Source organism: Branchiostoma floridae, chromosome 6 (assembly GCF_000003815.2).
Source record: "Branchiostoma floridae strain S238N-H82 chromosome 6, Bfl_VNyyK, whole genome shotgun sequence".
Taxonomy (NCBI): Eukaryota; Metazoa; Chordata; class Leptocardii; order Amphioxiformes; family Branchiostomatidae; genus Branchiostoma; species Branchiostoma floridae.
Genome location: NC_049984.1, coordinates 1,392,552 through 1,404,799, shown reverse-complemented (window position 1 = coordinate 1,404,799; position 12,248 = coordinate 1,392,552). Strand labels below are relative to the sequence as shown.

The following is a 12,248-nucleotide window of genomic DNA, read 5'->3' as shown; positions in this document are numbered from 1 at the left end:
AACCTTCCCAGAGAACTGTTCCAGTTTTGTTGTCAGGTTCTGTAAGTCCTGGTTGGTCTCAGACAGTAGGGCTAGGTCGTCTGCGAAGTCAAGGTCTGCTAGTCTCTCCTCTCCGTTCCATCTCACCCCCTCTCTACCATCTTCTGTAGTCTTCTTCAAGACAAAGTCGATGGTCAGCAGAAACAGGAACGGGGAAAGGATGCATCCTTGTCTGACGCCCGTGACAATGTCAAAGAAATCTGTTGTTCCTCCCTCTGTCCTGACACAACATCTTGAGTTTGCGTAAAGGCTCTTAAATATACTAACGAACTGTTTTGGTATACCATATGAGCGAGCAATATTCCAGAGAGATGTTCTATGAATGCTGTCAAATGCCTTTTTAAAGTCTATGAAGTTCAGCATTAGTGGTGTTTGGTATTCAAGACATTGTTCAACAATGTTACGGAGTGTGAAGATTTGTTCTGTGCACGAGCGGTTACTGCGAAACCCCGCTTGCTCCTCTCGCAGTTTGCAATCCACAGCTTTCTTCAATCTTCTCAGAAGCACCGCACAGAACACCTTTCCCGGGATCGACAGAAGAGTGATGCCCCGCCAGTTGTTGCAGTCCGAGAGGTTCCCTTTCTTGGGGAGTTTTACTATGACGCCAAGTTCATAATTGCTGTACAGGTAATATACTGATGTCACTGGCAGTTCTAATCTCTGATTGGTTCACAGCAGTTCTAATCTTTGACAGGAGATGAAGAAGAAGAAGAACACAGTAACAAAACATTTTTCCTATCGGGGGAAACAACTGAAGCAGCTACCAGTTCGCAGAGAAATGACCCTGTTGTTCCCTCCCGTGCAGGTACACCCTGAAGGTGACGTGTCTGATGCAGCTCCAGGCCTACCCGCTGGACAGGCAGAAGTGCAGCGTTCTCTTCAACATCCGTAAGTCACTGCTTTTCTCTGCTTCTTCAGCCTTGCGCTCAGCAACAATGAGTCGTGGATGGGACTTGTGGATGGGACTGGTGGATGGGACTTCTGAGCATCTGGTTCATATCGTCATCACCATTTTTTCGTGATAGCCTCACTAAAAAAAACATTCCAATAAGAAAACCATTCGACGAATGAATAGAATTTTATTGTGCGACAATTGTAACAGGTACAATGTATGGCAACCTGAATATACATGGGAGTGGGACGAAAAGACCTGATACCGAACTATATACTATTGCAAGTATCTAACAACTACTCTAATCTAATGTAACAGTATAAACAATGTGATGGAGCTTCCACTGGCGTTCCTGCCATTTCTTAATTAAGACCTTGTTCCTAATCAATCGCTACTGCAGTACGAAATCATAACTGCCCTAAATTCTGTCATCGTCATTATGTCATGATGGCGTCACTGAAGACCATAAAAAACTGTAAAATCGTAAGACTAATATATTTGGGATTCTGCCGACGTTTTTTCCAGTCTCAGAGTCCCCTTACTACACTGCTGCAATCAATGTACAACATATGACGACCATCCCTATATTTTGTATCACCCCGACCAATCCGACCGAGTGAAGGCTTAGATGCAAATTGCATCTTTCTCTCTGGAAAGTTACTCTAAATTCTTGTGGTTGACCGAAAGTTTACCATGACTTGTAAAGTTTGATCAGTACACCTAGTGGCGTAGACGTACCCCAAGTCTAATTCGAGACGACTACTACAGTAATATAGCCCATGGCGACCGAAGAGGCACGACAAAGCACCTGCTCTCCCTGTTCCTGGCCGCCGCCCAAACACGCCATCAGTGCTGATGACACGGCGGTGATGACAGAAGTCCCATATAGAAAGAAGACCGCCCACATCACCAATACATCTTCCCGAGATAAAAGTATAGTTATTTGCATGACTATGCCGCGGCTATGACGGAATAGATGAGCAGGCAGAGCCAATATCTATCTCAAACAGATTTTAACAATTAGGTACCTCCTGCAGATCGAAGGTTCACGACAGCAATTTTGTTTTACTGCCATACGTGTTCAGAAAGGGACATGTCTACAATATTTCAGGCCGCCCTTTTTTTACTAACTCTTTCTTCCACAGCATTGCCTACCTGACGTGTCAGATGGCAGGACGCCAAGATCTGGAGACTTGAATGGAAGTTTCTGCACGAAATTGGATTTCTTTCCTGTCCGTAGATTAGACCTTCATCCACAAAGATGTGCCTAAGCCGACGTGTAAAATTGACTACGTGCTGTTCACACAAGAGTTGTAGTATGAAAAGTTAGGACATTACAGTTATAAATCACAATAAGTTGGGCCAAAGTGTCACAGCTTGCTTGTGATGATACACGTAACATCATGCATTGGAATTTATACCATTGACTCACATATAGCGCTAAAGTTACTGTTACACTTACATTCGGTTATCATTTAGGGTATGGTTACAGCTTTTGACTACCGTTAGGGCCATTAGGATGTACCTTATTAGCTATTTTCTTTTATATTCTTGCATAATATCCACCCAACAACGGTTAAAGATTCCAAAGACATGATGAATAAGAAAAGTAAAACATCTTTGCTAATCTTATATTGTGCGATAAGAGAGGCAATGAAATAACACAAGTGCAAAGCTAACTGAGCCGTTCCTTTCCCAGTGGGCGGCGCACGGATCCTGTGGGGATGGTCGACATACTGGTTTCCAGGGGCAACGCCGGTGGTGACGCGTACATCCGGGCTACATTCGCAGCTGCAGCTGGAGACGGTGGAGACGTTTGCTTACGTCAACTCGCTGGTGTTACCTGGTGGGTTCCCATGGCAACATCTCCTAGAAGAAGTTGCAAAAAATTACTAGGTCTTTCATTGTATGATGTCTAACTTTGTACAAGCCAAACCTGTAAATTTGCATTCGTATAATTCCGAGGTAAGGTGACTGTAATAACTGATAGAAATATGAATATCTAGCAGCTGCCATGTTGGACAATTAACCATGGCAGGTGATATTTACGCCATCTAGGTCATCTACGTGCATGGAGACGGTAAAGTAGTGACTACGTAACATTGCCACAGACATCTACTGGCTCCATCGCAACATGGTTAAGGAGATAAATGAAATTGTGACAAATTTGCCCTATTGTTCCTGTAACAAACTTTCTTCATTGTTCCAGAGGCGATCTGCGTGTAACAAAATTTTTCCATTGTTCCAGGGGTTATTTATGTATACCTGTAACGAACTTGTCTGTTGTTCCAGAGGCGATCTGCGTGTACGAAGGCGGCGCGTGCGACTACGGCGAGACGGAGAACTGCCTGCGGAAGCAGTGCACCAGCGTGGAGCGGATCACCTCGCAGGAGTGCCGCACGTGTAACTACTTCAGCGGCGTCTGTCACAACGGCACGGTCCAGGACTGCGACAGTCTGCAGGCAGGTGAGAGGCAGCACACGCTGGGGGAACTGAACGTCGGTTTTATGTGCTTGTATGTTCGGAACTAACTCAGCATCCATCTAGGTAGGGCACGACCAGATGTTAAGCACTGTATACTAGGTGGGCCTGGAATTGGAGATGTACATCTCCCCTCCACCAATAGTATCATGAACATCATCATAGAGATAGAAGTAGGTCTAGTATGCACACCAGATGCAACTACGTAGATGTTTTGCAATGGTTAGACCGGATAGCTTCAGTTGACGTTGCCTCGCCTACAACAGCAACATCCTATTATCTATAGAATCAGGACCTTGTATCCATCTCTGCGAAACCCGTGTATGTTTTGCAGTGGCGCATCGTGACCAGGTGTTCACGACCGGGTAGCTTCGGTTTAAGTTAACAGCCTTCTGTGTACCTCGTACATCAGTGTCATCCTTATCATGATTGTATCGATATAAAAGGGCCTAGTACCAACCTCTGCGGAACCCATGTGTGTGTTTTGCAGTGACGCAGGGTGACCAGGTGTTCACCACCGGGGAGCTGCGGTTTAAGCTAACTCCCTTCGGTGTGCCTCGTACATCGGTGGCATCCTAGACTAATCATAATTATATCGACAAAAGAGGACCTAGTACCCACCTCTGAGGAACCCATGTGTGTGTATGTTTTGCAGTAACGAAGGGTGTGTATGTTTTGCAGTAACGAAGGGTGTGTGTGTATGTTTTGCAGTAACGAAGGGTGAGGGGAAAAAGTCGGAGTGCTGACCTCCTAGTCGGTTTTCCCCGGGCAACGGCTGCTGCAATGACCCTGGGTTGCGATACCATCGGGGGCCGGGCGGAGCACCAGCAGGTCTACCTGTGGTGTTCCCCCCGCTCCTGGCAGGTTCAACCATGGTGGGACGGTTCCCAGGGGAGCTGCAGCTGGCTAACAGCACCCGCCTGCACATACCATCTGCACCGCCTGCACTTACCATCTGCACCCCCCATGGCGGAATACAAATCAGGGGGTCAGGGGTAGGAGGAACCCCTCAAATCCTTGGCTGGAGGTCCTCCTAGGAGACGGATACTCCGAAAACAAACCTGCATCTACTGGGGCCGTCCTACACGTGGCAGTCCCTGCACCTGTGGGACTACGTGCGCCAGCAGACGAGAGGGTGGAGAAGGACTTGCACACCCCTCCTTCACCTTAAAAAGTCAGGTGCCGGTCAGGCAAGCAGATCGCCAGAAACAAGCCAGGCACAACCCAACACCTAACATAACTCAAGTCCTGTGGCGATGGAGAAATGGTGTCGGGAACAGGCAGAGGATGCTGCTCGGAGTTCTTAGCCACGACTCTGCACACAGGCGGCTGTGGGGTGATGGTCGTCCACTGTAGACAGTGGTAGAGGCAGGACCCGTATCCTCCCACAGCGACAGAGCAGCCTTATCTAGGGACAGCACTGCTCTCCCCACGCAGGGGAAGGGGAGATAAAAGGATCCCTAAAGAAAGCCTACCACACGACAGCCCCTGGCAGGAGACCCGTGCCTGCATGGGCATCCAATTCAGCGGTCGAGAAAATAGGACAAAGAAGACAAGGAGGCCCCTGACGTTTGGGGCATGGAATGTACGAACTCTTCTAGACAGAGGAGACAGACCGGAGAGACGTACTGCGCTCATTGCCAGATTATTAGGTCAGTACCAGATTGACATAGCAGCTCTGAGCGAAACCAGACTTGCCGGAGAAACTCAGCTCGAGGAGATAGGTGGAGGCTATACCTTTTACTGCATTGGGAAGCCTCAGGATGCCCCAAGGACCTCTGGCGTAGGATTTGCTATTCGCACCGAGCTTGCAAGAAAGCTTGATAGCCTACCTCGGGGGATCAACGACCGGCTGATGACTCTGCGTCTCAAGCTCACAAAGGACTGCTTTGCCACTATCATCAGTGCGTATGCACCTACACTGACTAACCCTGATGATGTCAAGGAAGCCTTCTATGAGGACCTCAACCAAGTTCTTTCGGAGGTGAACAGCAAGGATAAGCTAATCATTCTCGGAGATTTTAATGCACGAGTTGGAAGAGATGTCTCCTCCTGGCCGAACGTCTTAGGACGCCATGGCACCGGAAAGTGCAACTCCAACGGAATGATGCTACTATCACTATGTGCCCAACACATGCTATCCATCACCAACACATTATTCCAACAAGCGGACAAATGCAAGAACACATGGATGCACCCTCGATCAAGGCAGTGGCACATGTTGGACTACGTGATCGTGCGCCAAAGAGACAGATGTGATGTTCACAGCACACGCTGTATGAGAGGTGCCGACTGCTGGTCCGATCATCGCCTAATCAGGAGCAAGATGAGCATAAACATAGCTCTGAAAAGGAACACAGCCAGAGACAAGCCCCCACAGAAGTTGAACATTGCTCGGCTTAACACCCACAAGGAAGCCCTACAGCAGAGTCTTCAGAATTCTCTGTCCAACATTGAGCAGGAGCAAGGCAATGTGGAAGAAGAATGGAGGACCTTCCGAGAGGCCGTCTATAGTGCTGCAGCTGATACCCTTGGTTTTGTAAAGAGGAAACATCAAGACTGGTTCGACGAGAACGAGGAAGGCATCAAAATGCTCATCGACAAGGTGCACAAGGCACACGCCGCCCACCTAGATGACAACACCAACAGTACAAAGAAGCAGGTCTACCAGCAGGCAAGGCAACTTCTTCAGCAAAGACTGCGGAAGATGAAGAACGCCTGGTGGGAAAGGAAGGCTGAGGAGCTCCAAGTAGCAGCTGACATCCATGACATGAAGAGACTCCATGGTGGCCTTCGAGCTGTTTATGGACCTAAGGCATCTGGCGCAGTCCCAGTTAGATCCTCGGATCAGTCCAGCTTGCTTACCCAGAAAGCCGACATCCTTGCACGTTGGGCAGAGCACTTCAGCAGTGTCCTGAACAGAGAATCAACCATGGCCAGCGAGGCAATCGCATCCTTGCCACAACTACCAACAAAGCACTCAATGGCAGATCCTCCAAACAGTACCGAGGTTTCTAAAGCCCTAAAGCAAACTACACCTGGAAAGGCACCAGGAGCGGATGGCATTCCTGCTGACATCTACAGAAATGGCGGGGATGCACTGCTGGAGAAACTGACGTCTCTGTTCAGATCCATCTGGGAAGCGGGAAAAGTCCCACAAGACTTCAAGGATGCAACCATAGTGCACATATATAAGAGGAAGGGGGACAAGACATCCTGTGACAACCATCGCGGTATATCACTCTTGTGTATCGCTGGGAAAGTTCTGGGCAGGGTCATCCTCAACCGACTCATCACACATGTTGCTGACACCATAGTTCCTGAATCCCAGTGTGGATTTCGTGCAGGCAGAGGGACTAGTGACATGGTTTTTGCTGTCCGCCAGTTGCAGGAGAAATGCCGGGAGCAAAATCAGGAACTCCACCTGGTCTTCGTAGACCTCACCAAAGCTTTTGACACTGTAAACCGGAAAGGCTTGTGGAAGATCCTGAAAAAGTTTGGCTGTCCAGACAAGCTTACAGCGCTGATCGCCTCCTTCCATGAAGGTATGCAAGCAAGAGTCCAAGAGAATGGTGATGCATCGGATCCTTTCCAAGTGTGCAACGGAGTGAAACAGGGCTGTGTCCTTGCTCCTACCTTGTTCTCCATACTGTTTGCAGCAATGTTGCTTGATGCCTTCAGCAGCTGTGACCGGGGGGTGTACATCCAGTTTCGCACAGATGGGAAACTTTTCAACCTGCGAAGACTACAGGCCAAAACCAAAGTGTTCGAGGCCGTTCTGCGTGAGTTCCTTTTCGCAGATGACTGCGCACTTGGCCGCGTAGCACAGTGGTAGTGTATACGGCCCGTGACCGAGAGGTCGCCGGTTCGAATCCGCCTCCGTGTTGCCGGTCTTGTGCCCTTGGGAAAGGCACTTTACACGACTTTCCTCACTTTACTCAAGTGAAAAATGAGTCGTCCCTCGGATAGGACGTTAAATGGAGGTCCCGTGTATGGGGAGAGTCACACCCCATGCACGTTAAAGAACCCCCACACGTGCGATGGTGCGGTGTGGTTGGAGCAAACCCTTCTGTCCGGAGTTGGTGATTCACTTCAAATCACCCGGTTGGAGGCCTGGCGAACCTCCATACCGTATCAGCCACACGGTGATTTACATCATTCACCCGGACGGGAGACCTGGCGCATCCCCGTCTTGTAATTAGCCAGCGAAAGGGTATGTCACCCCGAAAGGGGCGGTATCACCCCGTCGTGTGCGAACATGTGCGAACATGTTTACATTTGATCACGTCGACCGATGATGATGATGATGATGATGCGCACTTGGCGCACATTCCCATGATGACCTGCAACACATAATGGACCGATTTGCAGATGCATGTGGACGATTTGGACTCACCATCAGCCTTGGCAAGACTGAAGCCATGTTCCAGCCTTCACCATCACAGGCTGCTAATGTGCCACCACCTCCTCCCATCGTCATTAACAACACGGAGATTAAGACTGTGGACAAATTCTGCTATCTTGGTAGCACCATAACAAGCAGTGGCTCTCTGGATGCAGAGGTGATGCAGCGTATCGGAAAGGCGAGTGTGGCCTTCGGCCGACTGACAAAGAGACTTTGGCAAGACCACGGCATCCGCCTCTCCACCAAGATTGCTGTGTACAAAGCTGTGGTGCTGAGTGCACTCCTCTACTGCTGTGAGACCTGGACAACTTACCGTCGGCAAGTCAAGCTAATGGAGCAGTTCCACCAACGATGCCTGCGGAAAACCTGCGGCATCAAGTGGCAGGACAGGGTATCCAACCTACAGGTCCTGAAGAAGTGTGGGCTCCCCAGCATTGAGTGCTTGATTGTCAAGTGCCAGCTAAGATGGACAGGACATGTTGTCCGCATGGAAGACAGCAGAATCCCTAAGATGCTACTGTATGGTCAATTGAAGCAAGGGCACCGCAACCAGGGTAGACCCTTTAAAAGATACCGGGACACACTGAAAGCAAACCTTAAGAGTTGCAATATAAACACTAACTCTTGGGAAGAAACTGCTCATGATAGAACAGACTGGAAGAGACAGTGTAAGTCAGGAATCATGGCCTTTGAATCGAAAAGAGCTGCTGCCATACATGAGAAGAAGGAGAGGAGGAAACAGTGCTCTGTGCCTGTCAGCTCGAGCTCCTTCATCTGCAGCACCTGCGGCCGCCCCTGCGCCTCCAGAATAGGACTGCACTCCCACATGAGGAGACACCTGGACAAGTGACTGGCTGCCTGCCTACTCATCTGTCGACAGCCGACGGGAGAATCCATCAACGAAGGGTGACCAGATATTCACGATATGATAGCTGCGATTTAAGTTAACTCCCTTTGGTGTACCTCGTGCATCAGTGTCATCCTATTTTGATTATATTGATATAGAGGACCTAGTACCCACCTCTGCGGAACCCATGTGTGTGTGTGTTTTACAGTAACGCAGGGTGACCAGGTGTTCACGACCGGGGAGCTGCGGTTCACGCTGACCCGGCGGCTGTCCTACCACCTGCTGCAGACCTACATCCCGTCCATCAGCATCGTGGCCATGTCCTGGATCTCCTTCTGGCTCAACAAGGACGCGGCTCCGGCCAGGACAGCGCTGGGCGTCACCACCGTCCTCACCATGATCACACAGGTTGAAAACACTTTCAAAATGTGAATAACGAGCAAAAATGACCGGGTGCTCTTCAGGTTCTTCACGATAGAATCCTTCTCCTTCACATTCTGTTTACTGGACCCTCGTAGCTTTCTTGACATAAACAGTACAGCCTTTTGGAGATAATTGGAGATAACATCTTAAACGAAATGGAAGGCTCAACACGGGCATGTTTGCATCGAAGAAATATTAATTTCAGTGTTTTAACAACTGTGCTCTTAACTGTGACATTGCTGATTGTTTCATAGGTTTTTGGTAAGTCGCAATTGAAATTACCACGTTTTAATGTTGCAAGGCAAATTATGTTAAGTCACTAAAACGTGTTCAAACGTTCCTGTACGTGTGCCTGTGTGTTTCTCACTACCCTGTTGTATCCCCTAGAGCGGGCGCACGGAGGCCATGCCGGAGGTGTCGTATGTGCGGGCCGTGGACGTCTGGCTGCTCGTCTGTCAACTCTTCGTCTTCCTGGCGCTCATCGAGTACGCCTCCGTCAACTACATCTCAAGGACTATCAGGGTACGTCCGAAAAGATTCATAAACTTTTATTTCTTAGTAGAAATGGCATCTTGCTTATCTTCTGAAGAGTTTTTATTTCTGAGTACACCTCCTTCAACTGCATGTCAAGGTTTATCAGCGTATGTCTACAAAGGTTCGAATTCCTTACCTTTACCTTCCGAGCAAAAATGGTTTCTTGTAGCTTTTACTTTAAGTGCGCCTCTGTCAAAAACTTACTTCGCTTTGCCGACAAATTGCACGTTAGGTTACATATGCGGTAATTATTGAACCACAGTTTAATGGCGATTTTGACATACATGCCCCGTCAAATTATTCGATATGCATCGGAAAAGTGTAGTTCAGTGAAAAAAAATCACGTCAACATATGACATACATTTTTTTCTCCCGCCCCTCAGGCCAAGGTTGAGAAACCCAGCGAGCCTACAGAAAACTGCAGTTTCTTTAAGATGCAAGAAGACTGTCAGAATCAGAATCACCTTGAGACTCCAGTGAAGGTCACAAAGATGGACGGCAGACAGATTGCCGAGAAAATAGACGAAATCAGCAAAATGCTGTTTCCTCTCTCCTTCCTCTTGTTCAACCTCCTCTACTGGTCGGTCTACTTCTTCGTGGTGCGCTGAAGTGCGAAACGTCACCACTAGTTGTGCACAACGTCATCAAAACTAGGGCACAGGACCATGATGCGTCATCCATCCTTTAATCGGAGAAATGGATTGTGAACGCGCCGACTCGTCTTCTGTAGTGTCTTATAAGATCACATTAGCCGAGGACCAAGCCATGAAATATACACGGACATATGGGCGACTTTGGTCCATCCCATTCAAAAGCGTTGTCACTGGGAAAGCGAAGGTTGGCGACAGCAATTTTGTTTTACCGCCATGCGTGTTCAGGAAGGGACATGTCTGCAATATTTCAGGCCACCTATTTTAATGACTCCCATGATATTGCCTGCCTGACATGTCAGATGGCCGAATGGCAGCATTTTCGCAGAATCACACCCTCACGAGTCGACATTTTGGATGTGTTTGGAAATGTTGCCTTACTAACTAAAACGAGAAGCGAATAAGGCAGGGCATGAACTATATGTATAGATAATTTGACCTGAGTGTTGTAAGTAGTCTCAGATCGACAAAGGTTGTAATGCAGGAATAAGGAAGATTCACATGACACAATGATTATTCATAACAGTTCCCTGTTTTCTCCATGAGTACAATGGAAAAGCCCTTAATAGTATTCTCGCGTATATTGTGTCCTTAGTGACCGATCCGAGGCCTTTGAGATATTCCTTAGAAGTGCCGCACAAGTAAATGGACCACCGGATGCCTCCGTGACTTGTCTATATGTTGAACATGTGTGCTAGTTTTTGTGGACCAAGAATTGTTACTACTTGTACATATCACGGGCTGGGAAATCGTATTCAATTTTTACAAATGTCGTCTGTTCTCCAAGTATAACTTCACGTATAGGTCATGTACAAGAACACTTCTACTATCTGCCTCCGTTGATGAGTTCCTTCGGATAGCTTGTGAGATTTATCCAGGAAGTAAACCACTATACACCGTTTTTTCCATCATTGTATTTACAATTGTGTTGTATTTTGCGTCTGGTGTCAAAAAATATATTCAGTTCAGTAGGTTCACTCCAAATGGACTTCCTGATATAAAAGCGTTTAGTATAGACGTCGTTGGAAGTGGTGACATTAAGCTGTTTGTAAACTTCAACACGGAAAGTACAAAAAGTTTGGCAAGTATGATTAAAATCTTTGACATCTTTAGTTTATATAACGCCGTACGCGAGTTACAAGCATGTGATGTAATATGGACCCAATGACATTTCCAATCCGCTGAAAGATTTGACGTTAAGTACAGGAGTCTGCAGTGACGCATGTGATTGGTACCAGTGACATTTCCGAGTTTGAAAACTTTCCTGCATGAAATACCACAATATAATAAGCATTGACAGGTATAATCAGAATCAGTGATATCACAGCTGATGATGAGTTTCGTCTGAAGCTTGGTACCACATCGCCTTTGGGGAATTACCTCAAACAAGAGTTGCGAGAACCCATACCTCCGTGAAATATCACGAGATTTTATTTTATTTTTATTTCATTTTGTCTCATCAATGGTTTAAGAAATCATGATGACAAGATTCTACTCTTCATTATAGCCGTCTGATCACAAGAGCTATTTTACGTCTCCGTTTTCCCGCTAATTCACTATTTCCTTACAAAAAGCCAAAAGCTAAACTTCGTAATGCCTAAACAAAACTCAACCTCTACTACACTACCATATGTAAAATACATATACAACCGCGAAATTACAGACAAATAGACGAGCCAAAATGCCTCCCTGTTAATTGGCAGCCTTTTCCATGGCTGTCTGTCAAGTCTGATTAATCAGCAGTTCTACCGACTTTTGAACCGTGTTTCCTGTAAGTCTGGCAAATTTGACCTTTGCTTGGCGTCATTTTCCAACTGACTGCAATCGACAGCGTGTTTAAACAACCACAGACAGACACCGCCCGACACCCCGAAACATAGACTGTGCGCTGAATCAAAGATGAATACACACATTCATCTTGATTCTAAATAATGTGCCTACATAAACAAGCCTACACACATCACTTACAATGTACGA

At 47.3% G+C, this 12,248-nt stretch overlaps 1 protein-coding gene across 1 annotated transcript in view; it reads left to right on the top strand.

Moving 5' to 3' along the window:
- The window catches only part of LOC118417409 (gamma-aminobutyric acid receptor subunit rho-1-like), a 71,583-nt gene extending 60,918 nt beyond the window's left edge, over nt 1-10,665 (top strand). The window contains exons 7-12 of the mRNA XM_035822965.1: nt 845-927; nt 2,631-2,777; nt 3,224-3,397; nt 8,873-9,072; nt 9,475-9,609; nt 10,005-10,665. Of these exons, the coding sequence (XP_035678858.1) occupies nt 845-927; nt 2,631-2,777; nt 3,224-3,397; nt 8,873-9,072; nt 9,475-9,609; nt 10,005-10,229 (964 nt within the window). The 3' untranslated portion in view covers nt 10,230-10,665. The remainder of the gene's footprint in view (nt 1-844; nt 928-2,630; nt 2,778-3,223; nt 3,398-8,872; nt 9,073-9,474; nt 9,610-10,004) is intronic.
- The last annotated feature ends 1,583 nt before the right edge of the window (nt 10,666-12,248 follow it).